Raw genomic sequence first — 27,996 nt, 5'->3', positions numbered from 1 at the left:
CCCCAGTCGCCCTGCCCTTTTAACATTTGACAGACACTTTTCCATCTTGATTGGTGAAGAATGGCGATGGGTACCTGAAAAGGCAGTTCTCCAACATCTGAGAAAGGCCCTGTGGGTTGTTTGGTTGAAGGATGAACGGGAGTGACTCTAGTAACTACCAGTCATTCTCCACTTTCATCTGAGCACAAGCTAAAGGGTGTAAACAACTCAAATACTGCCCTATTTGGGTTCCTAATGGTCAGCTTTTCCATGATCTGTGACAGTTACATGACAAGTTGTACTGTACAAACGTTCAGTCACAGTCACTCGTCAGGTGTAGGCTACCCATAGATCTCTCAGCAAGCAAGCAAAGAAGACACTTCTGGTGGTTTTCTGTATGGTTCAAAAAACAAATAAGTCGTAAAATAGTCTAAATTTTTTGGTACATGGTAGAATTAAATTTAGGAAAGCGTTTTGGGGAGTCATGATATTTTTTATTTTTTTTTATTAAAAATTTTTTTTTAATGTTTATTTATTTTTGAGAGAAAGAGTGAGACAGAGTGAGCAGGGGAGGGTCAGAGAGAGGGAGACACAGAGTCGGAAGTAGGCTCCAGGCTCTGAGCTGTCAGCACAGAGCCCAATGCAGGGCTCGAAGTCATGGACCACGAGATCATGACCTGAGCTGAAGTCGGACGCCCGACCAACTGAGCCACCCAGGTGCCCCGGGGAGCCATGATATTTTAAATGATTTATTAACAAATTTATTTGAGAGAGAAAGAGACACAGGAGGGTCAGAGAGAGAGGGAGGGAGAGAATCCCAAGCAGGCTCCACACCGTCAGCGCAGAGCCCAACTTAGGGTTTGGACTCACAAACCATGAGATCGTGACCTGAGCCAAAACCCAAGAGTCGGGACGCTTGACCAACTGAACCACCAGGCACCCCAAGGGAACCATGTTTTTCTTGAAGGAATATTAAGTATAGGACGCATAGCTCAGACTGATTTCTTTTTTACCTTTTTGTAGACTCAGAACTGTAAGGAATTATCCCAAAGTATTTTTATAAAAGCCTCTTTTTGATGATCAGTTGTTGAGAATACACCTTATTGTCATTCTGTTTGTGTCCTTTTCAGTGTCTGGATTGAAGATGACTTCTCATAAATGTTACTTTTCCCCTGTAAGAATTCACGAGGCATAAAGATGACAGTGGTGCTTTTACTTTATCAGAAGACACAACAAATTTCCAAACAGGACTTTAAAGACTGAGGAGTTACAGTCAAATTGCGTTAACTGAAAACTAATTAGTTCTTTAAAGATGTTTTATTTGATGTTAAAATCTACAGAGGTTTTTTTTTTTTTTTAATGGTTTTATTTGTTTTTGATAGTGTGCGGGAGAGGTTGCAGAAAGAGAGGGAGACAGAGAATCCAAAGCAGCTCCAGGGTCCAAGCTGTCAGCATAGAGCCGGATGCAGGGCTTGAACCCATGAACTGTGAGATCATGACCTGAGCCGAAGTCAGACGCTTAACCGACTGAGCCACTCTGGTGCCCCTTATGTATTTTTTTTGTGACATTAGTAGCTTTCACGACCTTAACCACTTGGAGAAGAATTTTGACCTTAATAAACTTAACGTTTTTTAACTATTGGAAATTCAGTCTAAAAGGCACGTAAGGAAATGTTTGCTCTGGCTCTATCTGGACTGTTGACCTATATTTGAAAATGAAAATTCAGCTATTGACGAATAATTATGGCATGTGGCATTCAAATTTATGATGTGTTGGTGATTTGCTACGGCAGTCCCTTGCAAAATTCACTGTCTCTGATAGCAGGCAGTTCAGGATTGCAAGGAATTATACAAAACGAAGTGTCTGGCTCTCCAGTCTTGGAAAGGTTCGTTGAAACAGCAGATTTTGCAGACCCTGCAGGGGAAGGCACATTTGAATGTGTTCCGCGCTTCACCTCCAAGGAGGCCAAAGGGAAGTGTTCAGACTAAACGCTTTAATTGCCGAGTAAGTATGATTGTGTTTTGGTTTTAGATTTTTGAAGCAGGTTAAATACTGAAGAAGGAAGCAGGCATAGGAAATAGAGACAAGGTGCTGAGACACTTGGGGGGTGGCCACAGAGAGATTCAGCCAGTTTAATCTATTACCTGGTGGAAAGTACTTCTCAAGACACGTCCCGTAATCTGACAGTTGGGTCATGTGTTAAAATCTCAAGGCCTGAGTTTCTTTCAAGTAATCACTCTGCTTCATGGGAGTCAGATGTATTGTTTTGCCAGTGTTCTCATTTCACTTTCATGGCTGTCACCTTAGCTGCAACTGACACGTGGAAATATTGTCATCCTGCATTGTTAAATTGAGCTGGTTGTTCCCTTGAGACTGAGCTGTAAGTACTAAGACCGCAGTGAGACCACCGAGTACCATGTTGTGCATAGCTTGAGCCTGGGTCCTTGGAGCAAGGCTCTGTGTCACAGCAGTGTGCCTCCTGGAGCCGCTGGAGCTCAGTGATCAGGGCTGAGCCACGTTTGAAGAGGTCTGTGTCCTGGGGCGCCTGGATGGCCCAGTCGGTTAAGCGTCTGACTGCGGCTCAGGTCGTGATCTCACGGTTTGTGGGTTCAAGCCCCACGTTGGGCCCTGTGCTGACAGCTCAGAGCCTGGAGTCTGCTTTGGATTCTATATCTCCTTCTCTCTGTCCCTCCCCCGATTGCATGCACACACACGGTGTCTCTCTCTCTCTCGCGCGCGCGCGCGCTAAAAAATAAATGTTAAAAAAGAGACCTATTAATCAGCGATGTCATCATCACAGAAAGTTTAAACGCGTGTATGGAAACGGCAGGAGAAGTTTCTTCATTCTCGGGTGTGTGTAAATAACAGCCTGGCCGTGCTAGTCAACACGGTGGCGCTAAGGTTTTCTGGTGTGTAAGACAGTTGAGTACGTTATCGGGCTGTTTTGTTTTAGACGTGGTGAGAGATACAGCGGGAAAGGTTGCAATTACATGTTCGCCAGGCCTTCTGATGGGTCTTCGACTGCATTGTTTGACGGTGTGATGTGCGTTTCTTCAATTCGTTACGTCTCTTCCGACAGCCTCTCTACCGTCGTTACCATCAGCGGCGGAGAGCAGAGCAGCTCTTTGTCATTTTCTCTTGCACGTTCGTCATCGTGGGTCCATGGTGATGTTGTACACGTCTCTCTCAAAACGGTCAGCTCTGCTGTTCCTGCCTGGGCCATGATAAGGTTACAGCCGGGCTCCCTATGGCCTAGGGGGCCCCGTGCCGTGCTCGCTGGCGGCCTGCGAAGACCACCGAAGTGAGGAACCGAGCAGAATTGGGTGTCTCTGGTTGCAGGATCTGTGTGAGCAAGGGGTTGTCAAGAGAGCACTTTGATAGATTTAAGCGGTAAACGCTTGCTTTTCCTTCTTTTTGTTTGGTCAGGTATCCAGAAGAACTGGCCTGGCACACAAACTTAAGTCGAAAAATCTTGAGAAAGTCTCCACAGTTGGAAAAGTTTCACCAGTTCCTGGTTAGCGAAACTGAATCTGTGAGTAGATTTCTTTACATCTGTTGGTTTCCTTAAAGCCTTAGCCGCACGTGACTGTCACGGGTATGTTTTCTCCGTACGCGTTCCTGGGAGCGGTGAGGTAGATGGGGCACACGGAAAAGCGTGTTTGTCGCCAGTCGTTTCCAGTGATCCACACAGCTGCTCCCTGGTTTGGCTCGTGTCCCAGTGGAACGTAGGGAGGATGTTAGGGAGGACGTCAGGGACGCTTGTCCGCTGGGCGTCCTGTCTTCCTGCCTCTCTGGGGTTTTGGCTGCCACCAAAGCGGACGGAGCACGGCCCTCCGCGCAGTAAGGTGTCCTTCTGGAGACAGCTGTCGGTCTGCTCTCGGTGTATCATCTCTGTTCCTTCCTTGCTCCTGTCTGTACCCCACCTTTGCCCCAAAAAACAGGACCTGAATTTGACGACTCAGGTTCTCCTGTGTGATACCGTGCCCTCGCCCTGTCTCTTTGCCATCCCGAGTCTCTCGATTGTGGGTCAGTGTGTGGACTCACCCTCAGCATCAGACCTCCTCTCCCAAAGTAGCTGTGCCCCTCCTGCCCCACGTGATTAAACAGACACCCCTGGGTTTGGCTGTTGTAAGACGAGCTGCTTCCATCTTGGTCTTTGGGAATCGTTACTCTCCTGTTTGAAACCAGGGTTCCCCCTTCCTGCCCTCTAGTCTGCTTTCTCTAGCCAAGAAACCCTCTGTGTTTCCCCAGATGACGTTTCATTTTGTTCATTCTGAGCTTCTGGGAACACTGGCAGGACCCCTGTGCTTCCCACGTGTCTCCCCTTGAAGCCGTGATCAGTCTAGAAGCTCTTCACCTTGCCCAGTCCTGACCTCTGCTCCACCTGCAGCTCTTAACTGCCACCCTGGCACTCTGTCCGCGGAGGTAACCCGCTGCCCAGGCTTGGGTTGGCCAGGCTTTCCCCCCACCCCCGTAAGGGAAAAAAACAGGTGCTGCCACATTCTTGGCTCTTTCCTTGCGTGGGTACAAGCAGGGACCTTCTGGCTCTACTTTCGACCTAGGTGGAATGTCAGGTGAGGAGAAACTCAGAACAGTTCCAGTGTGAACGTCAGCAGAGCAGAGGGTTTGTGGGGAGGTGGGTGTCGAGTGTGGGTGGCGTATACGGACTGTAGGGACCCAGTATGGATTTTGGGCCGGGAGTCCGTAGGGTGAGATTGTGCTGGGGTATTCAAAGCTGCCCGCGAGCCGCTTCCAAACGTGTATGGAAGAAGTGACTGCCTGCCAGGCTGTCTGGTCGGGGACTGTGTGTCCCCATACTACTCAGATGCTTTGAACGAAGACTTGGATGAGGACAGGGCAGGCTTATCAGTATCGTACGTATAACCTGGAGCCAGGAGTCCGCGTGTCTTGAGAGTCAATGGGGAGTCAGATCGTCTTCAGAGACCCCTTGCTGGCCAGAAGATCGGGTTCGGATGTGAGGCTGTATTCAGGTTCGGACAGATGCTAAGTGTGGGGTAAGTGAAGGCTGCCTGGATGGCTGTTCCGGTACAGAAGACCCAGGTTGTAATGGAGCCGAAGTCTCCCGGCAGCCGAAGCTTCACTGCTTCTTAAAGTACTGTTATCTTCGAGGCGTTCAGTCTTAAGGCTGTTAAAATAGAGTGGTGATTGAGGCGAGTGCTGGACTCCATCGTGAACGTTTGTCCGAACGTGGAGGGGTCGTCACAGGTCCCCTGAGCCACCAGCAAAGACCTAGAGGACCTTTGGTGTCGTGAGAATGGTAGATCCTGTGTATCTTCGAGGCGGGGAGATGGGAGCGCCGGTCGGTGTGTCCGTCTTTTTGAGGGGCAGTTCTCAGGAGTAGAAAGCAGACACGGGCTGTTCCTAAAACCAGATGAGGACTAAAATGGAAGGTACAGGTTTAGCTGAGAGGGAAGGCCCTGCTGGGTGGCTCTCTGTCCTGTGCTCGCAGGGATCGCTCTCTCTGTTGCTGCCGGTGCCTTAGGGCCATTGTCCACCTTTGAGAGTTGCTACCCCCAGCTTCCATTCTTGATGGCACGTTGGGACCATGTCAGCTTAAATCCTCGTTCTTTATAAAATTGAGTATTACACCTGCCTTTCTGATGTCCTAACGGTAAGTTTTGCCATAAACGGTCCTTCTTTGGCCTTGAAATAGTAACCATTTACCCACTAGTATGAAAATACGTCCTAATCATATCATGTGCTGTGTGATAGTATTAGCTGTTTCGTTTCACGTATGGTGAATAAATGGTCTTATTCTGTTACGTATGAAATAATGCCCAATATTGAAATTTTTCTGCCTTTTTAAACATTCTGATTTTTTTTTTTTAATTTTCTAAGGGAAATATCAGTCGTCAAGAAGCCGTTAGCATGATTCCACCGCTGTTACTTAATGCTCACCCTCACCATAAGGTATTGTGGATTAGATAGAAAGCGCCTTTGTTTATTGACGCTTTTTTTTTCTTCGTATAATCTTTGGATTTTTCCCGTTTACTTTTGATAGAGAATGCTGTGTATTTTGTTTCAGGTTCTGTTTTTGCATTTTTGTCATATTTAAAATTTACAACCCATAACTTTTCTCCTGTTTTAAGATTTGCTTCCTCATTTACTTACTGCACTGTTTATCTTCAGTGGCCTTGACTGAGTCCATCAGCTTTAAGATCGTAATGGGCACGTACTGAGAACTTGTTACAGGCCAAGCGCTGCTCTGCGCTCTTCTTGTGGATTAATTCATTTTGTTATCTGCACGTCCCTGTCAGGGTAGATGCTGTCACTGTCCTGTTTTTCCAGATGAGGGGAAGGAGGCAAAGGAAAACCGAAGCAATTAGCTCAGGGTCCCGGGGCCAGAAGGGGCCAGGCGGAGATTTGAGGCCGGGTAGTTCTGTCCCTTAGCAGGCTGTCAACAGAAGCGCTGCTTGCACTTTGTGGCCTTGTCCGTTCACCCCTGAATTTATTGCTCCCACTGGTTTCTAGTGCCGTTCTGTGCCTGTGATCCCCGGAGGTTCAGTATATCACATTGTAGATTCATTCTATAAAGAAACGTATTTAGATCTTAGAAATTAAAATACTAGAATGACTCATAAGATTGTTTTAAAATGAGTGTAGAGTATTTGATATCTTAAAGACGTCAGCCATTTCTTGCTTTTTCATAGATCTTAGATATGTGTGCAGCGCCCGGATCAAAGACCACACAGCTCATTGAGATGTTACACGCCGACATGAACGTCCCTTTCCCAGGTACGCGCTGGGCTGCCCCAGAGGGTCAGTGTGCTCCTGTGCTGGGGTAGGTGAGGTAGAGTGGTGACGTCACTTGTGGGTGGGTCCTGAAGCCTCCTGTGACAAGCTGATGGCTTTCTGTCTCTGAAACATTTTGCACGCCACTGTGACCAGTTCCCAAGCCACCGTGCTCATATGTGGGGGTGGGACGGTGGCTTCACTTGAGAATTCTGTGTGTCCTCTGTGAAAGCAGGTGGCGTTTCTCCATTAACTCAGTAGTAGGTAGATTGCAGTTTGAGTTTCCGGTGGTAACATTATCACGTTGGGTTTTTGTTTCGGTGGGTTTTGTGATGACTCCCCGGCCGCACGAGAGGCTGTAGAGCTGTTAGGAGCCGCCATCAGCTGCCCGAGCTTCCCGCCCCCCCTGCGGCATAGGTGACAGTGTTAGCCCTCGCGCGTCACGTGGGCGTCAGGCCCGGACTCGTGGCTGTTCTGAGCCCTCGGAGTGCTCAGGCCGTTGTAGCGTTGCTGGGGCTCCTTCCCCGCGGCTGAGGAATGCTGTCGCTACTCTCGTGCCGTTTTACGTCCCTCCCTCCCGGCCTTCCCCTTTCGTGCCCCTGCTCCCGCTCTGTTCTAGTGGGCCTGCTTGCTTAGCTTTGTCCTAGGCGTTCTCTTCTCTGACTAATCGCTTTGCTAAAAGGGCTTCCGATTCACAGGGTCTGGAGTGGGGACCCAGCATACAGGTGCAGTATTTTGAACACTTGTCGGGTGATTCTTTTGTTTTCTACAGCTTTGTCTCTCCCCTCAGCCTCCATTTTAGTTGTTAGTGAAGATAACGGAAAAGATGCTTTTGGCATGATAACTGGTACGAAATGAATAGTTGTTGAATAATCGGAAAAATAAATCTTGCGGTTTGGGAATCCTAGGTGACTGTAAAAATCTACGCTGAGCCACCGTTTTGGGCTGCTCAGATAATTCTGGCAGATCTTAAGCTTGGGTGTTACGTTTTGGTGGATTGCTTCTTCTCACCGGCCAACCAGGAGGTTGAGCATTGTAGAAAATTATCCTGCGGGTGCTACATTTCGCCTGACGCTATCATTTCATGTTCTCAGAGGGGTTTGTCATTGCGAATGATGTGGACAACAAGCGTTGCTATCTGCTCGTGCATCAGGCCAAAAGGCTGAGCAGCCCCTGCATCATGGTGGTGAACCACGACGCGTCCAGCATACCTCGGCTCACGATAGATGTGAACGGGAAGAAAGAGATTCTCTTCTATGATCGCATTCTGTGTGATGTCCCTTGCAGGTATTTGTGTTATTACGAGGCCAGAAAGCCGGAAATCCACTAAGGAGATCACATGAGGTGTGGCCTAGATTAACTTGGACACGCGTGCGCACACACACACAATTGTAGGCGCCGTTCTCGGGGCAGCTGGGAGGAGGACAGAGACTCTGTGGCCCTGGACCGTATCTTCACGGTTTTAGTGATGGACAGCACAGCAGAGATAGGGTCCCAAACGAGGTACAAGGCGGGACGGTTGTACAGTCTTCACAAGAGTTAAATTCCCCGAGAGAATGACAGCAGTGACTCTCGCCGTGGTGGATGTCAGGAATGATTTGTTTGACCCCGTCACTCCTCTTCGCACGAGCGGTGACTATGTAAAGCAGTTCGTTGAGGAGCCATACCTCATCAGGTTGGGTTTTTATGGCAAGTCTTACGTCCTTCGGCACGCTGCAGTTCAGGAGTTGACGCCTTGGAGAAACTTATTGTAATTGCGTGTGTACAGTTGTGTTTGTACACTGAAGCCATCTTTTAAGTTCCCAGAGGCAGTGACGTAGGTGTTTAAGACTCTGAACACGTGGATTTGTCTGCCGGAAAACTCCGTCGGCCCAGAACACAGTGTTTTGAGTACAATGGCCGATCTCAAACTCTCTCCTTTAAACCGCGGCAGACTGCCTGCCTGTGGCAGAGCTCGTTGTGAAAGCTGTGGTTGGGCATACTGAGTGTGAGTGTGCTTTCAAATCCCGGAAAGGATGCCCCTGTGAAGGGAAATTTAACATGGGTCACGAGCCACAGTTGTCTGATTTTCCTTTGGATCAGTGTTTTCCCGTCCCTGTGCTCTTCTGGTCAGACACCTAGAATTCCTTGGGGCACCTGGGTGGCTCAGTCAGTTAAGCGTCCAACTTTGGCTCAGGTCATGATCTTGCGGTCTCTGAGTTCGAGCCCCGCATCGGGCTCTGTGCTGACAGCATGGAGCCTGGATCCTGCTTCGGATTCTTTGTCTCCCTCTCTCTCTGCCCCTCCCCTGTTCACTCTCTGTCTGTTAATAATAAATAAACATTAAAAAAAGAAAGAAAAGAAACCTAGAATTCCTGTCTCGTGTCATCTTAGGAGAATGTGGTAACCTGAGCACTGAGGCGTAAGCTGAGGAAATCTCTAAACATTACGGCAGAATTTGAAGCCACCACTGTGCAGGCAAGGGATGTCATTTGAAAGCCATTAGATCTCTCGGGATGTTTTCTCCCCGCAGCCCCTTCCTCTCAAGACAGATACCTAGATGTCCAAGGGAGATTCAACTTTACACAGAAAGCCAGCAGCTCCAGGAATTATCCTGGGAAAAAATGGGTAGATAAAGTTAGATGTGGACAGAAAGATTAGTTCATCAGGTCTGTATTGTAAAATTAACATAGAAGTCATTTCTATTAAATAAAAGTAGAAAATCAAAAATATTTAACTGCTGCGCAGAAAGCTCTTGATAAAGAAGTTCCATTGGCTTAATTGAATCCACTGTGGAAAATCCCTGTGAGTGTAAGTTTGTTGTTATTCATGTAAATCTGATTAAAATGCCACCGTTGATTCACCGAATTGTTAAGTAACAGGATCCACACGTCTTCTGTATATTCACGGTTCCATGTCCTGGTCTCAAAATTAGTTTTGCTAGTATTTCTGTCACACGGAAGCGTATGTTTACCTCTTTAAGTTTTGAATGAGGTTTTCTGTTCAAATCTGTTATTTCCTTACTTAATTGCAAATTCAAGTATAACTTAAAAGTTTAATGTAATTAGAGTGGCCCCGAAAGCAGAAATAGAAAGTTGATTGTAGTCTGTGAGAGTTTAGCTGTTCTGGTTGGTGTTTATAATAACAACAACCTGTTTTGTAATTTAGCTGGAATAGGACATAATTGATAAATTCGAATCGTCTACCTGAACAGACCTGTAAGTTCTTAAATACCTTCCTTTCCAGTGGGGATGGCACTATGAGAAAAAACATTGATGTTTGGAAAAAGTGGACGACCTTGAACAGCTTGCAGCTGCACGGGTGAGTCCGGCGTCCCACAGGCAGGGTCGGGAAGGGTTATCGCCCAGTTTCGTAACTCGGTGCCCGGATCTTGAGTTCACCGGACTCTAAGGGCCAATTAATGGTCATCTTCGAGAGAGTTTGCTTACGTATCAGAAGCGGTTGTTTTTGGAACATTTTCGGAGTAGTAAACTGAAGACCATATGCATTTCAGGTACACATTTGTTTAAAATGCTTTTTGGGACCATTTCCTGTAACATTTCAAACCTCTGTTTTCCACAAAATAACCTAACTTAGTGTCTCACTCATCTTCTCTCTGCTTTCTGTTCTTTTGTGTTGAATTATTTTGCTTAACGTTTTGATCTCAAATATTTATTGACTGTCTTTAAAGAAAATTTGGAAAAATCCTTAAAAGTAGAAGGAAAAAGAACATCTCATAAGTCAAAGATAACTTCTGTAATGTCTAACGCCTTTCAGTGGTTTTTCTGTGTGTAGGGATGTTAGCCACACCAGTTTGGATTATATTGTCTACAGGACTATGTCCTTTTTTCCTTTTAACATTAAAATTACACATTCGTAATTGTAGACTTGTGGGCGGTCTGCAGTGTCCTAATGAGTATTCACCGTAAATAATGCCGGCGGGAGATGGTTTCTCTGTTAAATAGTTTATCGCTTTTGTGAAGTGGGTATTAGGATTAGAAAGTGCTAAGGGTTATGAGTTGTTCGTAGAAAGAAAAGTCACATATCTGCACAGGTACGGAGGCCTCTTCACAGTGAAACTCCCGTAATATGTTGCTTTCAGTCATTAGCTTCGTGCTTTGCTCGTTGGCATGTTGGGAAAGGCTAACAGAATAGCATACGTGTTGTTTATATGGACACATGCTGATTTGGTGAACACGAACCACCTCCTGTGGGTTTACTCTAACTTCATTTGCAGCCTTAAAGAGTTCTTTTCCTCAGGGTTGTTTTGTAATTTGTCGTAAGTCTGTCATGACAATGTGTAATGAACACGTGGTATGGTAGGTGCCTGTGCTCTGTGGGCCGCACGGACACGTTCGGTCCCAGGGTGACCTGGTGTCCACCCTTAGCTTACAGCTGCGGATCGCCACGCGCGGTGCTGAGCAGCTGGTGGAGGGCGGTCGCATGGTGTACTCCACGTGCTCGCTGAACCCCATCGAAGACGAGGCGGTCATAGCGTCTTTGCTGGAGAAAAGTGAAGGTAAGAGTCTATATTCTCGTGGACCTTTCCCTGGGCGTTTGCTAAATTAGACTCTAAACCCTACGGTGAGGTGCCCTGACTTAAAAACACGCTTATGTGGCGGATGTGTCGCAGTTAATGAATTTCGAGGATTGTCTGTTTCGTATGTTTCGTTATCTCTCGAGTTTGAAAGACGATGTCCGTCCTTACCACGATGGTTTTTTTGAAAGAATTGTAGTTGTGGTAAAACACTCGCAACTTGGAGTTTTACCACCTTAACTGTTTTAAAGCCTACGTTTCCGTCGCATTAGGAACACGCTGTCGCGTAGCCGGTCTCCAGAGCTCTTGGTCTTGCAAAACTGGAATTATGGACCCGTGAAACCAGTCCCCACTTTCCTGTTTGCTGTCTCGAGTCTGTCTAGGGATCGCTAGGGATCTCCCTGTGGGATCATGCTGTATCTGTGACTGGCGTAGCTCACCCAGCACACTGTCCTCGGGGTTCATCCACGCTGTAGCAGGTGACAGAATTCCCTTCCTTCAGCCTTCAAGGCTGAACATCTCCCACGTCAGGCCTACACCACATTTTGTTGACCCCATTCATCTGTCCATGGACGCGAGTTGCTTCCTCAGTTTAGCTGTTGGGAATTGTGCGTCTGTGACCCCAGCTGTACACGCAGCTCAGGACCCTGCTTTCAGTTTTCTTGGTGAGTGTCTTCTGGAATTGCTGGATGATGATGATTCACTGCTCAGTTTGGAGGGCATTCCCGCCGACAGTGCACAGATCCTGACTTCTCCACGTCCTCACCAGCCCTTGTTATTTTCCATGTTTGTGGCGGTAGGCGTCCTAACGGGTGTGAGGTCTTACCACACTGCTGGATACGGACAAACTGGACAGGTGCCTAAAACGTTTTTAAACCAGTTTTCACAACGTTTTGTCGTAAAATATTTCTTCCTTTGTGTAAGCCTTTACTGAAATGTTAGCTTTTCCCGTCATCTTGTCCTTAAAGGAAATAACGAGGAGTTTCAAACTAACTACGATCCAGATTAAGACACTTCCGAACTTACCACATGCACGTGTATGACGTAGCTTGAAACCTGACTGAAAGCCAACTGTCTAGGCTTCCAGTTACCTCGTTCTCAGTGCCCGGTTGACCCGTGCCGTGGAGTCTGCCCTTAGTTGTTCACCCCTTCGGAGTCCTCTCGATTGGAATTTTGTGTGTTATGTTTGGTTTCCTCAAACCTGCACTAGAATTTGGTGTTTGCTTTTAACAAAGTAAGAATATTCAGATAGCGTAGTAGAAGTCAGGGCCGTGCTCTTGTGGGGGGTTTCGTACCGTTCCACCTCGGCCTTGAGGATTCTTTTGCTACGTTTTTACGATCATGTGCGTTTTCACAGCTTCCGTGGAGCTTTGTTGGACGTTCCCTTTCTGTGAGGCTGTCCAGTCTGTATCCACGATCTGTGGATGGAGGTTTATTTGAAAGGATCCCCGGAATGGCCCCATCTTACAACCTCTTGTAATGTTACCGTAGACACGATGTCCTCAAAGCTGGACCGATGCCTTGCTGGGCATTTTTAGGAAATTGGCTTGGGCCTGACACAGAACGTTTACAGATGTTCACAGTTCCCTTTATATGTTGCTTTCTGGTTCTGGGGTGTGTGTTAGACACTAGGGCACGAAGACCGTGTCCTCTAACTGGCGTGTGTGTGTCTAGAAGCCGGGGGTGGAGCGGGCACGGTTGCCGTGGGCTCCCCTGGGACACGGGCGGGACCCTGCCGCCGCCTCGTTTCTGAAGCTCTGTTTTGCTGTGATGCACACGCCTCAGCGTCCCCCGTTGTAAGGGTACGACTAGTGACCTCACACGCGCATAGTCCTCCCTGCGGTCCGGTCCCCGGCCGTTTCGGTCCCCTGCCCCCCCCCCCCCCCCCCCCCCCCCCCCACGGAGAGCTGCCCGCGTGTGGTCACTGCCTGTGCGGCCTGCACCCCTGACCCACTGAGGTGCTGTGTGTATGGAATTGCCCTCCCTGGGCATTTTGTAGAAATAAATCACACGGTGTGTGATCTCGTGCGTCTGGCTTCTTTGGGTATAAGGTGAAAAGGTTTTATTTTTGGTCCCCAGGTGCCTTGGAGCTCGCTGACGTGTCTTCCGAGCTGCCGGGACTGAAATGGATGCCTGGAATCACACAGTGGAAGGTGATGTTTCTGGGAGGAGCCTGGTTGTGGGAGCACGTACCGCTGAGCAAGCAGGCGCTTTGAGAGCGTCCATATTTGGGTGACTTCCATAAACGCTGCTTTTAGTGACGCGGTCAGTTTTGTTGTAGAATTAACTTCAAAACTAGATATAATGACAAATGGTACACGATTATACAAGTATTTTTCTCTGGCAGTGGAAAAGTTTCCCTGTCTTTATTCTGCAGTTAGAAATCAGCTATTTATTCTTATCCCTGTAAGTGTAGCTGTGCTTTATTTTTATTATTGGCTGGGGTTCAAGCTTCATTTCCAATATGAAACAATTTACTTTTCAGTTTTAAACCAGAAACACTCTGAGGCTTGTTAAAAAAAAAAAAATCTACACGGAAAATGCTGTTTTATAAAATGATCATCGTGTTTTACGGATCACGAGATTATCGCAGTTTTACATGCACACGCAGTCTCAGCTTCGGAGAGAAATGAGACTCGCCATTTATCGTGTGGACACCATTTACATTGGCACCGTGTGATTTCTTACCGTTGGACAGTGCTGGTAATGCAGACTTCCGCCATCGTGTCCGTAGGTGATGACAAAAGATGGACAGTGGTTTTCAGAGTGGGAGGCTGTTCCTCACGGCAGACACACCCAGATCCGGCCCACCATGTTCCCACCAAAGGACCCGGAGCGGTTACAGGCGATGCATCTGGAGCGGTGGTGGGTTTGTGGGGGCTCTCAGAGGCTTGGGGAGGTGGGGACTTTGGGCCCCCGGCATTCCTGCGAGGCCTGGGCTATGCCCGTAGCTGACCCCAGGCATGTGAACTTCCCAGCAAGAAAGAAGTTCCCATTTCCTATTGGCTGCTGGCATTGAGCATTTATAAATAACGGAAGCGGAAAGAACTTACACGGTTGTGCTCCGCAAACCGCACGAACTTTCTACACGTTACACGCTGGCCGTTCCACATGTGAGGGGGTGTGTGAATATTTGCAGGGAGACGTGACTTCTCTGTCACAGATCACCTTTGCAGCTTTTGTCTTAGTACTAGAAGAGTGTATTTTCTTTTTTTAATTTTTTTTTTAACATTTATTCATCTTTGAGAGACAGAGTGTGAGTGGGGGAGGAGCAGAGAGAGAGGGAGACAAAGAATCTGCAGCAGGCTTCAGGCTCCAAGCTGTCAGCACAGAGCCAGATGTGGGGCTCGAACTCACAAACTGTGAGATCGTGACCTGAGCCGAAGTCGGACGCTCAACCGACTGAGCCACCCAAGTGCCCCTAAGAGAATGTATTTTCAGTTAAAAAGTTTGCACTGTGTTTTTTTTTTTTTTTTAGTCTTAGAATATTACCACATCATCAGAATACCGGCGGGTTCTTTGTGGCAGTATTGGTGAAAAAGTCTTCAATGCCATGGAATAAGCGTCCACCAAGGGTAAGTGACACAGCATATTACGAGCTCTTTTCGTGTGTTCAAGGCAGACGCTGACCATGGTCACTGGGGTAGTTTTTGGGTGTGGAGAGCAGCTGTCCACGCGCGTGTGTGTGGCAGGGGCAGGGATTCATCTAAATGTGTACTTTGCAGACAAGCGGCAGCGCCATAAAGGGATAGGTCCCTGGAGGAGGCAGAGTTGGGCGAATACGCTCCTTCTGCATCTCAGATGCACATCGAAAACACACCATGACTGCTCTGTGGCTCAAGTGCGAGCCCCCCGAGCTGGCTGCGGTGCAGTGTCCCCCGAGAATGCTAGCCCCCCGAGCTGGCTGCGGTGCAGTGTCCCCTGAGAATCTGAGCCCCCCGAGCTGGCTGCGGTGCAGTGTCCCCTGAGAATGCTAGCCCCCCGAGCTGGCTGCAGTGCAGTGTCCCCCGAGAATCCAAGCCCCCCGAGCTGGCTGCGGTGCAGTGTCCCCCGAGAATCCGAGCCCCCCGAGCTGGCTGTGGTGCAGTGTCCCCCGAGAATCCGAGCCCCCCGAGCTGGCTGCGGTGCAGTGTCCCCCGAGAATGCTAGCCCCCCGAGCTGGCTGTGGTGCAGTGTCCCCTGAGAATGCTAGCCCCCCGAGCTGGCTGCGGTGCAGTGTCCCCCGAGAATGCTAGCCCCCCGAGCTGGCTGCGGTGCAGTGTCCCCCGAGAATCCGAGCCCCCCGAGCTGGCTGCGGTGCAGTGTCCCCTGAGAATGCTAGCCCCCCGAGCTGGCTGCAGTGCAGTGTCCCCCGAGAATCCGAGCCCCCCGAGCTGGCTGCGGTGCAGTGTCCCCTGAGAATCCGAGCCCCCCGAGCTGGCTGCGGTGCTGTGTCCCCAGAGGTTGCTTCCGTTCAGCCTGTTGCAGGTTGATAGAGCTCTGCCAGCCTCAAGCCAGCCTGTCTTCAACGGTGGCCATGAAACTTTGTCCAGGCCTGGCTGAAAAGGAGATCGAGTAGGCCCGGCCTGTCTTCCTGAGTCCCCTGCCTCCTGGATGCTGTAGGAGGCCCCGAAGCAGGGAGGTCGGTGAGAGGGCGGCCTTTCGAGTCTTGCCACGTGGTGTCCGCTCTTCTCTGTATCGACATGACCTCTCTCCGTTAGTGCGTACCTCAGCCTGCGTCGTGTCAGAACGTGGAGGGAATCACAGTCTGAAGGTCAGCATTTCCTTCAGATCAGAGCTTACAGACGTGGATGAATGATGCTTAGCCTTCGGAGAAGCAGACAGGAGACCGACCGTCCCTGGGTCGTGGCTGATCCAGATGACCGTGTGCACGTAGAGCCCGGCACGGGGGTGAACCCGCACCTCTGGGCACCACTGTGCTGCCCGAGTTAGGGGCTCGAGGGCAATGCTCGTGGAGCTCGTCTTCTGGACTCCAGGCCCCCCGAGTCCCGGGGCGGGAGCTCTGAGCACTGCCCTCTCAGACCTGGAGCGCCAGCTACACGTGTAACTTCCACATTCTCGCAGCCGCTTTGAGACGTGCAAAAACCAAAGCGAAAGTAATTTTAGTAATATTTATCCCAGCGTAAAGGTTTACTCTGTGGGAATCGTACAACCAACTATGAATGAGTTATTTTACATGCTTTTGTGCGGTTTTTAAAACCGTGTGAACTTACACTCTGAGATGCCTCTTCCCTGCCCTGGTCACCTCTGAAGTGGTGAGAAAGTGCGCGTGGCCCACGGCCGCGGCACTGTGCAGGTGCAGGGCCTGTCGTGTGACACGGTACGTCGCCTCGCCACGTGCCGCGTGGACACTCTTGTCCCGGTGCAGCCTACGTGGATGGGCGTTGAACTTGCCTCCAATCCGCCTGCTCCAGCGTGGCGTCACTTGCTTGTTTAGCGTTACTACTGTTTTCCTTTTCTGTTGTTTTTTTCAGTTCCTTTTTCCTTTTCATTGAGTCGCTGTGTTTCGGTCACCTGCCATGCACACGAGCACAGCTCAGCGCTGCTGGGGCCGTGCTGAGGACTCCGGTGCCTCGTCCTCAGGATGCCCTGGTGTAGAAGTGAGGCCCGTAAACACGGCTGGAATCCCAGCCAGGGCAGGTGTGCTGGCCAAGTGAGGTTTGACTCGAGCGTTGACAGTGTGCAGAGGTGGCCCGTGGGGAAGGGGCACTTGAGACAGGCTGTGAAGGGCAGGGCCGCATTTCCAGGAGCCCAACAGGGGTGGGCAGGGCATAGGCAGCCTGGGCAGGGGGTTTGGGTGGCTGTTTTTTACTTTTTTTATTTTTTATTTTTTTTAACGTTTATTTATTTTTGACAGAGAGAGAGAGACAGAGCATGAGTGGGGGGAGTGGCAGAGAGAGAGGGAGACACAGAATCCAAAGCAGGCTCCAGGCTCTGGGCTGTCAGCACAGAACCTGACGCGGGGCTTGAACCCACGAACTGTGAGATAATGACCTGAGCTGAAGTCAGATGCTTAACCAACTGAGCTATCTGGGCGCCCTTGTTTTTTACTTTTAAATTAAACATTTTCTGGGAGGCAGTGTTGCACAGCATGAGTCCCACCAGCTCGTCTGCTTTAGAGCTTCGTGAATTTGGGGGGCATGTTTTTTAAATTATTTTATTTTTTTTAATGTTTTTGTTTATTTTTGAGAGACAGCAAGAGACAGTGCGAGCAGAGGAGGGACAGAGAGAGGGAGACACAATACAAAGCAGGCTCCAGGCTCCCCACTGTCAGCATAGAGCCTGATACAGGGTTTGAACCCACAAACCATGAGATCACGACCTGAGCCCAAGTCAGAACTTCGAAAGAAACCATGCCCGTGAATTCTGTTCATCATAGCAAATAGATTTCAGATAGTTGCAAAAATTCTCTTGTCTTTTACATATAAAATGCTGTAGAAAAACAGGATGCACCTTGGGTGCCGAGGTCCTGTGGCAGTGCAGAGTGGCTTGCTCTCGGAGCGTAAACACACTTGTTCCCGTTGCAGCTGCAGGGCGAGCCCAGAGAGCCTGTGCGGTCGGGCCCCACGGACCCCGCCGAGCTGGAGAGTAAACCGGTCGGTGGAATTGACGACACAGAGATCACGGAAAGAGCTGAGAACGTAGAGAACAACGGAAGTAAGAAAGACGGAGTGTGTGGGTAAGAAGAGGGCATCCGTCTGGTCCCTGACGTCCTCGTGTCTTCCCGGCCCCTTGGCCTCCTGGAGGTGGTGCAGTGTGGGCTCCGCTGTGCTGGACGGGGTGCGGTCCCTGCAGAGCCTGTGTGCGGGGGGCCCGTGCTGCGCAGGCTGAGGAGGAGGGCTGGGCGGGGGGTGGAGAGTGGGCTGCTGGCATCCGATGCTCCCCTCCGACCTGGGCGATGTTTGTCCTGCCTCTGTCTTCAGCCCTCCTCCATCCAAGAAGATGAAGTTGTTTGGGTTTAAAGAAGACCCGTTCGTGTTTATTCCTGAAGACGACCCGTTATTTCCACCGATCCAGTAAGAATTAATTCAGGCTTCTAAATTCTCATCATAAGTGTGTAACTGATCGCATTTCATCATGCCTTGTATTTAGTCGTGTGTAGTATCTCCTTCCACGTAACCGCACGCTAGAGCCGGGTGAAATCCTAGGGAGTGTTCACCACGCACTTCAGTGTAGGCGGCCAGCGACCGAGAAGTGCCCGGGGCCGGGGGGTGGGGGGCACTGTGGCCCCGGATGTCCGTGACCCAGCTGAGCTTCCAGATCGGGGGGCTGCCTGCCTGGGCCCCCGTGTGGGAAGGGGAGAAGAGTGGGTCTGGGTGGGAGGTTGGGGACCCTGATTGGAAACCTCCAAGCGGAACAGAGAGGAAGGGTTGAGGGTAAACAGCTCCTGCCGTTCATCTTCCCGTCAGTATACATTTCCCACGGTGGGCACTTGTGCTGCATGTGGGTGACTGGTCCTTCTCTCGGATCTGCCCCTTAGGGCGTTTCTCAAGTAGCAGAGGTGTTCTCTCAGGTCCTGGTCACTGGAGCAGCAGGTGACAGAGAGGCCTCGCACTTGTCTGCCCACGTCCCTGGTCTAGTTGTGCCGCAAGTAAAACTTGCCTGGGGTTTTGGGTGAACTCGATCGAGCTTAGGAGACGGGACCGCACAGCAGAGCGAGTGCCGTAAGCCACAGTCTTGAAACCGAATTCTGTCGGGGAAGAGCGTCCTGCTTGGAGACTGTCTGTTACACTTGAACCGAACTCGTCAGCAGCTCTGTCTTGTGCGTAGGAAATTTTACGCATTGGATCCTTCGTTCCCAAAGATGAATTTGTTGACTCGAACCACAGAAGGGAAGAAAAGGCAACTCTACATGGTCTCCAAGGAGCTGAGGAACGTCCTGCTGAATAACAGCGAGAGGGTGAAGGTACGCCGTGCGTGGGACTGCCGGACGGCCCGGCTGGGTGCGCTTCTGGGGTGGCTCGCACAGGGGCCCTGAGCCCCGCCCAGCAGGTGCGGGCTGCGCGCTCGGCGGGCGTGTCCGGGAGGACGGAACGGGGCGTCCACAGCTCCGGCTGCTGCTCCTGGGCGCTCTTGCTGTTACGGGCCCTTCTGTCCTCCTTCGTTTCTCTGCCCCTCGGCCCTGCCTTCATTGCTCTGCTCTTTTCCCAACTGCTTCCTCCCTGGCAGATCTCCAGGTGTGGTCTGGAGGTGCACGACATCTAAGTGGTTTCTGAACCAATGCTGAGACCTCATTTCCGCCCCTTCTTCTCTGCTCGCTTGGGTGTCCCCTGGTGTTTTCCAGGGCGACGGCCTCCTTGCTCTTGACGGCCCATGGAATGTGTGTGTCGTGTCCCTGCGTTTTCAGAGCTTTCTTGGTTTTAATGTCTGTTGTGGTGATAGTTAGTCGATCTAAGCCACCTAAAACCAACGCCGTTTGAGAGCGTCAGGCTAGGAGAACCTCTGCTCCGATCCCACGACTTCCACAGCTTTGCCGTCTCTTCTCTGTCAGCACGTCCTCGCGGCTCTGCCTTGTGGTGGAAGGGAGTATTTCAATCGACTCTTTGCCTTTTGGTCATACGTGTTTCGTCTTGTGTCTTCACCGACAGGTTATAAACACTGGGATAAAAGTCTGGTGTCGGAATAACAGTGGCGAAGAGTTTGATTGTGCTTTTCGGTTAGCGCAGGAGGTAATTTGGGAAAGAGACTTGGGGTAGCAGCAGCCGTGAGCTGACCTGCCGTGCTCTGTGGCAGACGGCTGTTGCTGAGCTAGTCCGATGGGTCCGGGCGAATAGAGCCCTGCCGGCCTCTTTGACTCCCCTGGGCGCGTTCGCTTACACATTCTCCAGGGGCTGTGGTGAGGGGAGGGTTGGGCGTGGCATGTGGAAAGGCCCTGGGGACAGTGGGTGATTGTTACCGTTCATAATGGTGGCGTCTCTTTATTCCCCGCAGGGAATATACACGTTGTATCCATTTATTAATTCAAGAATTATCACTGTGTCGATGGAAGATGTTAAAATTCTGTTAACCCAGGAAAACCCATTTTTTAGAAAACTTAGCAGTGAGACCTACAGCCAAGCCAAGGACTTGGGTAAGCAGTTTAACTTGCATAGAAGCGTAATTTGCTCTTATAAAGACAGTGAGGGTGTCGGTGTTCAAGCTGCTTAGATCTTCCTCCGTCTTACGTTTAACACAGCGTGGCTTTCTTTTTACTGTCATTTTCCAGAGGGCTCTGTGGAAATGGGATTGGTGTCTTAGCACGCTGAGGGTCAGAGGCATCCATTACATTGCCCTGCTTCCCCAGGCCTTCGTGGGGGGAGGGGGGTGCTCTGTGGGTGCTGGGGCCTGGCCGTCCTGTGCGGAGGCACAGGGCACTCACCAGCACAGGCCGTCAGGTTCGTTTGGCATTGAATCAGCCAGCTTGAAGCAGGCTGCTTTCCTAGCCCGCCAAAAAAGGTTGTTGGTCAAGTTGTTTGGGTATTTCATAAACTTTCCACTTCAAGTTATTCTGGTGATGTTTTCACCTAAGAATAAAAATAATCCCACCAGAGGTGCTAAGTTTTCTTTTCTTCTTGTTGTTTATTACGTGTTCACGGTTTCTGGCTCAATTTGCACACACACTGCACCCACGAAGTTACTGTGGTTCTGTGGTTCTGTGTTTTCTGTTTGGAATGGAAGGGCGTAAAACGTGCTGGGTGGACGCGGTGTCCCGTGGTCTCGGGCAGGAGCCGCACCTGAAGTAGACGCGATCGCAGGGACGAGGGCACCGTCTTGTTTTCTTCTTCGTCTTCATCCTGCAGGGGGGTGGTGGCAGTCTCGTTGTTGACGGTTCTCACATGTGTGTCATGCTGTTTCTGGAAGTTGGAGCAGTTACGTGTTTCGTCTCAAATTTTGAGGATTCACCCATAGTTTTCCCCATCCCCCTGCTGCTGAGAGTGACGGAGAGGCTTCCCGGAAATGCCTGAGGGTCCCACCTGTCCTCCGCCAGGCTGCGTGGACCGCCCACTCGGTGCCGGGCTTGCCAGAGGCTCTGCGTGTCCGGGTACAAAGAGTCCCCATCTCCGCACGGAGGTCCTCGAGGCCAGGAGTGCAGGCTGTGTGTTGCTGGCCGTCCACAGTGCCGGACACGCAGACGGCGTCCGTTGACCGGCAGCCTGGCCCACGCTTGTCTGTCTCTCTTCCAGCCAAGGGGAGCATCGTCCTGAAGTACGAGCCGGACCCCACGTAAGTGCGGGCGCTCCTGCCAGCGGGGGGTGGGGGGAGGCTGTGGGTGGCCGTGGGGCCTGTCGGGAATGTGCTCCTGAAGACGGCCTTGTGGGAACTTGAGGACAGGCGTTCCGGTACGTCATCTTCTCCTAGGACGTTCAGCTTCTACCTAGAGAATTAAACGTATAGAACTTTCTCCCTGGGCCTGGGAAATCTAGCTCTGATTTCTGTCTCCCGCAGAAGGAGCATACAGGTTGAACAGTCAGGAGACGTGGAGTCCTGTCTCTACTGAGGGGTCGGCCAGTGTCCGTGGGCTTCTTGTCATGCATCAGGCAGCGTTGTTCGAAGGCCGGGTGTGGGGTTTCGCTGAAGCAGACAGACAGCTCACTCACTGACCGCTGTTCCTTGGCGGCCCTCGCGTGCCCGCGGACACTAGGTCCCGTGGGCAGCACTTGCTGGAAGCGGGGCGAGGAGCCCAGGGGGCGTGGCCAGCGCACCCCGCTAGGTAGAGGGGAGTGAGGGTTTGCACCCAGGGCCGCTTTCTCAAGTAAAACCCCTCTTCCAGGAGGAGCAAGAACACGGGGCTGGAGAGGGGTTTGCAGGAGAGCTTAGGTGGGGCCACGGGCCGTGTTCGGGGAGGTGTGTTTGGCCTGACTCTGGGTGGTGACGAGGAGGCTGAGAAAGCACCCGTCCGGGGGATGGAACGGGCCGGAAGGCAGCCTGGGTGGAGCTTGTGGAGGTGGGGCAGGCCCCAGCACCCCGCACGGTCTCCACGGCCTCCGGCTGCTGTGAAGACGGTGGCCCAAGCTGTGCGGCATCGGGCAGCAGGGGAGTGGGAGCCGGGTGCCGGGGACCAAGGGTTGGTGCGTCTGGGGCTGGTGCAGACAAGGTGGGTTGTGGGGGCGAAGGCACGGGAGCTCATGGGTCGGCTTCTGGCTTTTGACTGGGCAGGTGTCGTCTGATGAAGGGGGAAGTGAGGGCAGAGCTCACCTGCGGGGTCGGAACGTGCTGGAGACGCTGGCAGGCCGCCGCTCACACGCTTTGGGAAGCGAGGGGACTCGGAGTCCCAGGTGTGGACCTTCCGGGCCCGAGTGTGTTGATGCCGCGCCCGCCACAAGCACAGTGCCGGAGCTCCGGAGGGCGGTGTGGGCGGGAGCCAGGGTTCGCGGGCTCCTGGGCCAGCATCCGAGGTCCGCATCTGTGAAACGGGCACAGAAGGGAGGGGCACGAAGCAGGGCAGAGGAGACCCAGGCACACACCGAGCCGCGGAGCGCCCGCGTCGACCTCGCTTGCCAGGTGTCTTCTGTGCACGACGGAGACGGGCCTTCCTGGCGCAGCCGGGCCAGGAGGTGGTTCAGGTGGGAGATGCCTCTCCCACTCCCGGACCCCCGGAAGGTCCACGGAAAGGAAAAAGGGAGGGCCGGTGGTGTCGGGAACGGGGGGCGGTTTCGCAGAACTGCTCAGACAGGGACCCGGACGCGGTCTTTAGCAATAGTGATGCCAGGTGCTTCTCCCGTGCTGACCTGTTGTACGAGCGGAAAGACAGCTGCGGGGATTACTGGGGAGAAAGCACAGAAGAAGCAAGTGGGAGTTCGGGAATTCTGGTCGATTCCTCTCATCCTTCTTACCAACGTGCTGTCCACGTTTCCCCGCCCCCCCCCCGCCCCCGCCCCCCCCCCGGAGAGACGGACACGGGTGTCCTTCCCTCTCTTGGTAGTGGCTTGTTTCTCGTGTTGGTTCAGCCCCTTTTTCTGTTTGTTTGTTTTTATTTTTCATTGTTAATTTTTGAGAGACAGAGCACGAGCAGGGGAGGGGCAGAGAGGGAGGGAGACACAGAATCCGAAGCAGGCTCCAGGCTCTGAGCTGTCAGCGCAGAGCCTGACGTGGGGCTCGAACCTACGAGCAGTGAGACCATGACCTGAGCTGAAGTCAGATGCTTAACTGGCTGAGCCACCCAGGCGCCCCTAAAATTTTTTTGTTTTAATGTTTATTTATTCTTTGAGAGAGAAAGAGAGAGCACAAGCAGGGGAGAGGCAGAGAGAGAGGGAGACACAGAATCCAAAGCAGGCTCCAGGCTGTTGAGCTGTCAGCACAGGGCCTGACGTGGCTTGAATTCACGAGAGCTGTGAGATCATGACCTGAGCTGAAGTCAGACGCTTAATCGACTAAGCCACCCAGGTGCCCAATATTTATTTTTGAGAGAGAGAGCGAGAGAGAGAGTGAGCGAGCAGGGGAGGGGCAGAGAGGGAGGGAGACACAGAATCCGAAGCAGGCTCCAGGCTCTGAGCTGTCAGCCCAGAACCCGACGCGGGGCTTGAACTCACGGACTGCGAGATCATGACCTGAGCCCAAGTTGGACGCTCAACGGATCGAGCCACCCGGGAGCCTCCCTGTTTGCTTTTTTAACCTAGAGTGTGTTCCTCTCTCCGCCCACGTCACTGATGCCTGGCGTCGCACGGCGGTGGGACGTGGGGTTAATGGAGCAGGGCTTTAGGAGCCCCAAAACCAGACCAGAGTCTCGTTTGAAAGGCAGTGATGATTGCGTAGTGCTCGTCAGGGACACGGGGGCGGGACAGTCACTGCCACGTCAGCCGAGGAAAGGCCAGCGGGTGGGCGGGTCTGAGGCGGATCCCTGGACTGTGGGAGGCGGTGACCCAGCAGGCTGGAAACAAGTGAGCACGGTGTGTGGGGGCCCCACGCTGCTCTGCGGGGTGGGGGGGGGGGCCAAGGAGACTCGGGGTCACCTGGACCGAGGTAGGGGAAGCACTGAGGGTGGCGAGGAAGGGCTGTGTGGCTCCAGGCCCGGCTCTGCAACCTGCAAGGAGCCTCGTCTCCGACGATGGGCGGGGAGGCCCCGGGCAGCCGTGCCTGTTGTCGGTGGTGTGAGGTGTGACCCGTGTTCGCATTTGAGCAGCTGGAAGAATCTAGAGATTCTGGCATCGGCAGTGTGTGTGAACTCTGGATTTGGGGCTTATTCCACTGGGAGCTTGTAGAAAGAAAAACCGGCCAACGTGAGGATGTCGAGGATATTTAGGACGTGAGGAAGTTGCTGATCGGCCTTTGAGAAAACCTTCCGTAGGATCACAGACTAAAATGCCCCCCCGGGGTTTGGGCATGTTGTTTCTGGAGAGGTTGCGTGTTCCCCTCTCTAGATGAAGGGAGGACGCTTAACGCTCACGCACAGCCATCTTGTTCGTAGGAAACCGGACACCCTCCAGTGTCCCATCGTGTTATGTGGATGGCGGGGAAAGGCCTCCATTCGGACTTTCGTGCCCAAGAACGAACGGCTTCATTATCTCAGGATGATGGGGCTGGAGGTGCTGGCGGAGAAGAAGAAGGAAGGGACCGTCCTGGCGCCTGAGAGCGCGGGCGGCTCGGGGCCGCCGGAGGCCGAGGAGGCGGGGGCCGAACACGGCGTGGAGCCGGCCGCCAGTGCCAGCGTGGATGCGGCCCCGGGCCCCGACCCGGCCGAGGGCACCCTGCCCCGGTGAGGAGGCCTCCACCTTGGTGCCCAGAGCCAAACCCGGAGCTTCTGACCCACAAAGTGCATATTTTTGAAAACTGGTGGAAATGATAGAACAGTCTGTAAATGACCTCAGTGCTGCTTTCACGATACTTTTTTAGCCCGTTTACGGTTTCTTTGGCAAAGCTGGTCCATGGTGCGTGTTTCAGGCAGTCGTAGACTTTCACCGTTAAGGTCTTAAACTTCTATCGAGAAACAAAACTGCCCTTGAAGGAATTTTCAGGTCCCTTTTGTTACGCCTCTATTGGGCTTAATTATTGTTTTAATTATTATTTATAGAAAGAATCTAAGTCCTGAATCGTCGGAAGACCGTTTTGTAAACCTTAATAGCTGTGAAGTTGCACGTTAACAGTGTGACGTTCACACGCGGTGGGCTAATATCTGAAGCCTCAGATGACTTGTGTGCCTTCGTAATAAAAGTCAAATAAACTTTTCTCAGAGGAAGAGCTGTCTCGTGGGCTGTGGTACTAACTCTGAGAGCTTTGTGTGCTTTTATTGAATGGGGGACGTTGCGGTTTTAGTCTTTAAATGGGGTTGGGATCCTTGGAACGTTTAAATAAATTGTTGATGACGATGTGTATGTGCGAATGACCCGTTTCAGTCTTCAGGAGGCGGAAGGACTAAACTTCCTTTTGGGCAAATGGAAATGGTAGAATTCACGCATTCTTAGCTGGTCAAAGGACTTTTAGCGTGAAGGTGTCACAGAGCGTTCCTGTGGGCTTCGCCCTCCTTGTGCCAGAGGGTCCAGTCGGTCGGGTCACAGGAGGTGTGGGCTTGGCTGGGGGCTCACCTGGGCCCCTGGGGCACCGTGGTTCCCAGCCTGCAGGTGATACACTTCAGGCAGGCGCTGCAGGGGGCCCTTTCCCTCAATTGCTTCCTGAGTTCCTGCCACGTGCCAGGCAAGGTCCTGGGGCTGGTGGCGAGGGTTTTCCAGAAGTGTGATGGTTGTGAGAAAGGAGAGTGCGGTGTGGAGAACCGTCAGGTCCCTGCCCCCTCGCTGGCCCAGTTGTTACCATCTTAGTATATCAGAGCCCCTTGCTGATTCCCCTCCCCCACCCACCTCTTTGAATCACAACTCCAAGATGAGGACCTTTTTTCTCTGTGGCAAATGACCCCGTGTCCTCCTGCGGCACCTGGTAGGTGGTTGCAGCATAAATGTTAGCGTTGACGTTGACGTCAGATGACCCTCAGTCCTGGGCCCCCATCCCACCTGTCGGCCCGGTCCAGCTGTCCCGCCTTTCGAGTCCCTTCCGATGCGGAGCGGCTGTCTGTCCTCCGTGATCGTGACATTTTTGGGGGTCACAGGTCAGTTACCTTGTGGACCGCTTCGGTTTTGGTCTGTGTCCTGTGTTCAGCAAGAATATTGCAGAGGAGCTCCGCTCGCTCACTGGGACGTGGGACAAGGCCCTCGTGGACTTGTCTGCCTCCTGGTAGGTTTCCCGTGGTTTCCCATGGTTCGCGTGGCGTGTGCTGGCCTCGTGTCCCCACGAGAAGGTCCCGCACTCTGCCGGGAGACGCCGCAGGACTGCGTACACCTGTTCCGTACCAGGCTTCCCGGCTGCAGCGTCTCCGGGCGGTCTGTCCCCCACCGCTCTGCCACGTTACTGGTTTGTCCTCAACGTTCCTTGTTCCTCCTCCTCCTCCTCCGGTCACTTGGTCACTTCACGTTCATTTATGTATATCCCTGATGTTGCCCACCTTGTCCCCGAAATGGCTGCTGGGAGCTGCTTCCACTTGGTCCCCCTGGCCTTGCACATGCACCCGTCATGCTGCTTTCTCATACGGTGAGATGCTGGGTCCTGGAGTCACCCCTGGGGAGCCCCTGCTTTCACGGAGCACGGTGGTTGGAAACCAAGATCTGGAGGTAGGTGTGTGCATAGCTACTGAGGCATCATTTCTTTTTTATTTAAAAAAAAAAATTTTTTTTTAATGTTTACTTGTTTTTGAGCAAGAGAGAGCGAGGGGGAGAGGAGCAGAGAGAGGGGAAGACGGAATCCGAAGCAGCCTCCAGGTTCTGAGCCGTCAGCACCGAGCCTGACGTGGGGCTTGAAGTCACAGACTGTGACCTGAGCCGGAGTCAGATGCTCAACCGACGGAGAGCCTCCCAGGCGCCCCACGAGGGGTCGTTTCTTACGAACCACACAGAACTAGGAATTAAATGTGTCTGTGGACACACGCCCTGCACGCATACAAACGCCCACACGTCACACCAGTACAGCAGATGTCAGCCCCACACCCGGGCTTCTACTGCCTGAGTGCACCGCTCCCAGTGGAGAACCCTGGGGACCCAGGGCACCACAGCCCAGAGACACAAGGCCAGCTTCCTGTGGTGTCTCTCTGGTGCCCCCTACAGACCCAGTGCAGCGCGGGGCCAGCTGGCAAAGAGCATTTCAAGGGCGCAGACCTTTGGATGGAGGGCAGTGACTGGCGTAGAGCCCTGAGACCCAAAGTGATTACTAATTTGTGGCTCATTTAATCCAACAACCTAATAGAGGTGGAGGGGTGTGACTAACCTTACTTACAGGTAAGAAAACTGAAGCAGTAATGTCACAGGAGAAGTGACAAAAGACAGGAGTGCAGTTTTTAAAGAAGTCTTGGCCAGCAGAAGTAGAGCCAGTTGGTCTGTACGTGGGGGTCTCTGCCTTGAATTACATCCCTTTTAACGGGCCGTCCGCAGTGCAGCAGCCACGCTGCTGTGACTTTCAAGATTTTAGCCGCTTTTCGAAATTGCCAGAAATGAAGGAATCTGCAGAGGGACAAGTGTCGTATTTATATACGTATGGTTTTGTTTTGTTTTTTAATTAAGGCTATTTAAAATCTCTAAGTTTTTTTTGGTCGCATGTAAACTTCACTTTCATCAAAGCACAGAATAATTAGGGTCTGTCTGGGTTGAGATGTGAATTGAATCCACATGTACAATTTTGCTGCTTCCCAAACCCGAGGACAACTACACGAACGGCATTAAAAGCAGGGAAGGGGAGTGTGGCATGGTGCAGTTCGGGGAGCTGGCAAGCAAATGGGCAGGCGGTTCCGCAGAAG

The 27,996-nt window shown here is 51.9% G+C and overlaps 1 protein-coding gene across 1 annotated transcript in view; it reads left to right on the top strand.

Moving 5' to 3' along the window:
- NSUN2 (NOP2/Sun RNA methyltransferase 2) overlaps window positions 1-25,401 on the top strand; it is a 28,382-nt gene extending 2,981 nt beyond the window's left edge. Inside the window, exons 4-19 of the mRNA XM_086675736.1 lie at window positions 3,407-3,512; window positions 5,840-5,911; window positions 6,652-6,736; window positions 7,828-8,020; window positions 9,959-10,033; window positions 11,101-11,231; window positions 13,329-13,402; window positions 13,984-14,114; window positions 14,728-14,824; window positions 17,777-17,928; window positions 18,173-18,265; window positions 19,020-19,155; window positions 19,838-19,918; window positions 20,181-20,319; window positions 21,413-21,452; window positions 24,634-25,401. Coding sequence (XP_086531862.1) covers window positions 3,407-3,512; window positions 5,840-5,911; window positions 6,652-6,736; window positions 7,828-8,020; window positions 9,959-10,033; window positions 11,101-11,231; window positions 13,329-13,402; window positions 13,984-14,114; window positions 14,728-14,824; window positions 17,777-17,928; window positions 18,173-18,265; window positions 19,020-19,155; window positions 19,838-19,918; window positions 20,181-20,319; window positions 21,413-21,452; window positions 24,634-24,925 — 1,897 coding nt within the window. The 3' untranslated portion in view covers window positions 24,926-25,401. The remainder of the gene's footprint in view (window positions 1-3,406; window positions 3,513-5,839; window positions 5,912-6,651; window positions 6,737-7,827; window positions 8,021-9,958; window positions 10,034-11,100; window positions 11,232-13,328; window positions 13,403-13,983; window positions 14,115-14,727; window positions 14,825-17,776; window positions 17,929-18,172; window positions 18,266-19,019; window positions 19,156-19,837; window positions 19,919-20,180; window positions 20,320-21,412; window positions 21,453-24,633) is intronic.
- The last annotated feature ends 2,595 nt before the right edge of the window (window positions 25,402-27,996 follow it).

Source organism: Puma concolor, chromosome A1 (assembly GCF_028749965.1).
Source record: "Puma concolor isolate L17-30 chromosome A1, mPumCon1.1.hap2, whole genome shotgun sequence".
NCBI classification, from domain to species: domain Eukaryota; kingdom Metazoa; phylum Chordata; class Mammalia; order Carnivora; family Felidae; genus Puma; species Puma concolor.
This window is presented reverse-complemented; position numbering and strand designations above follow the sequence as displayed.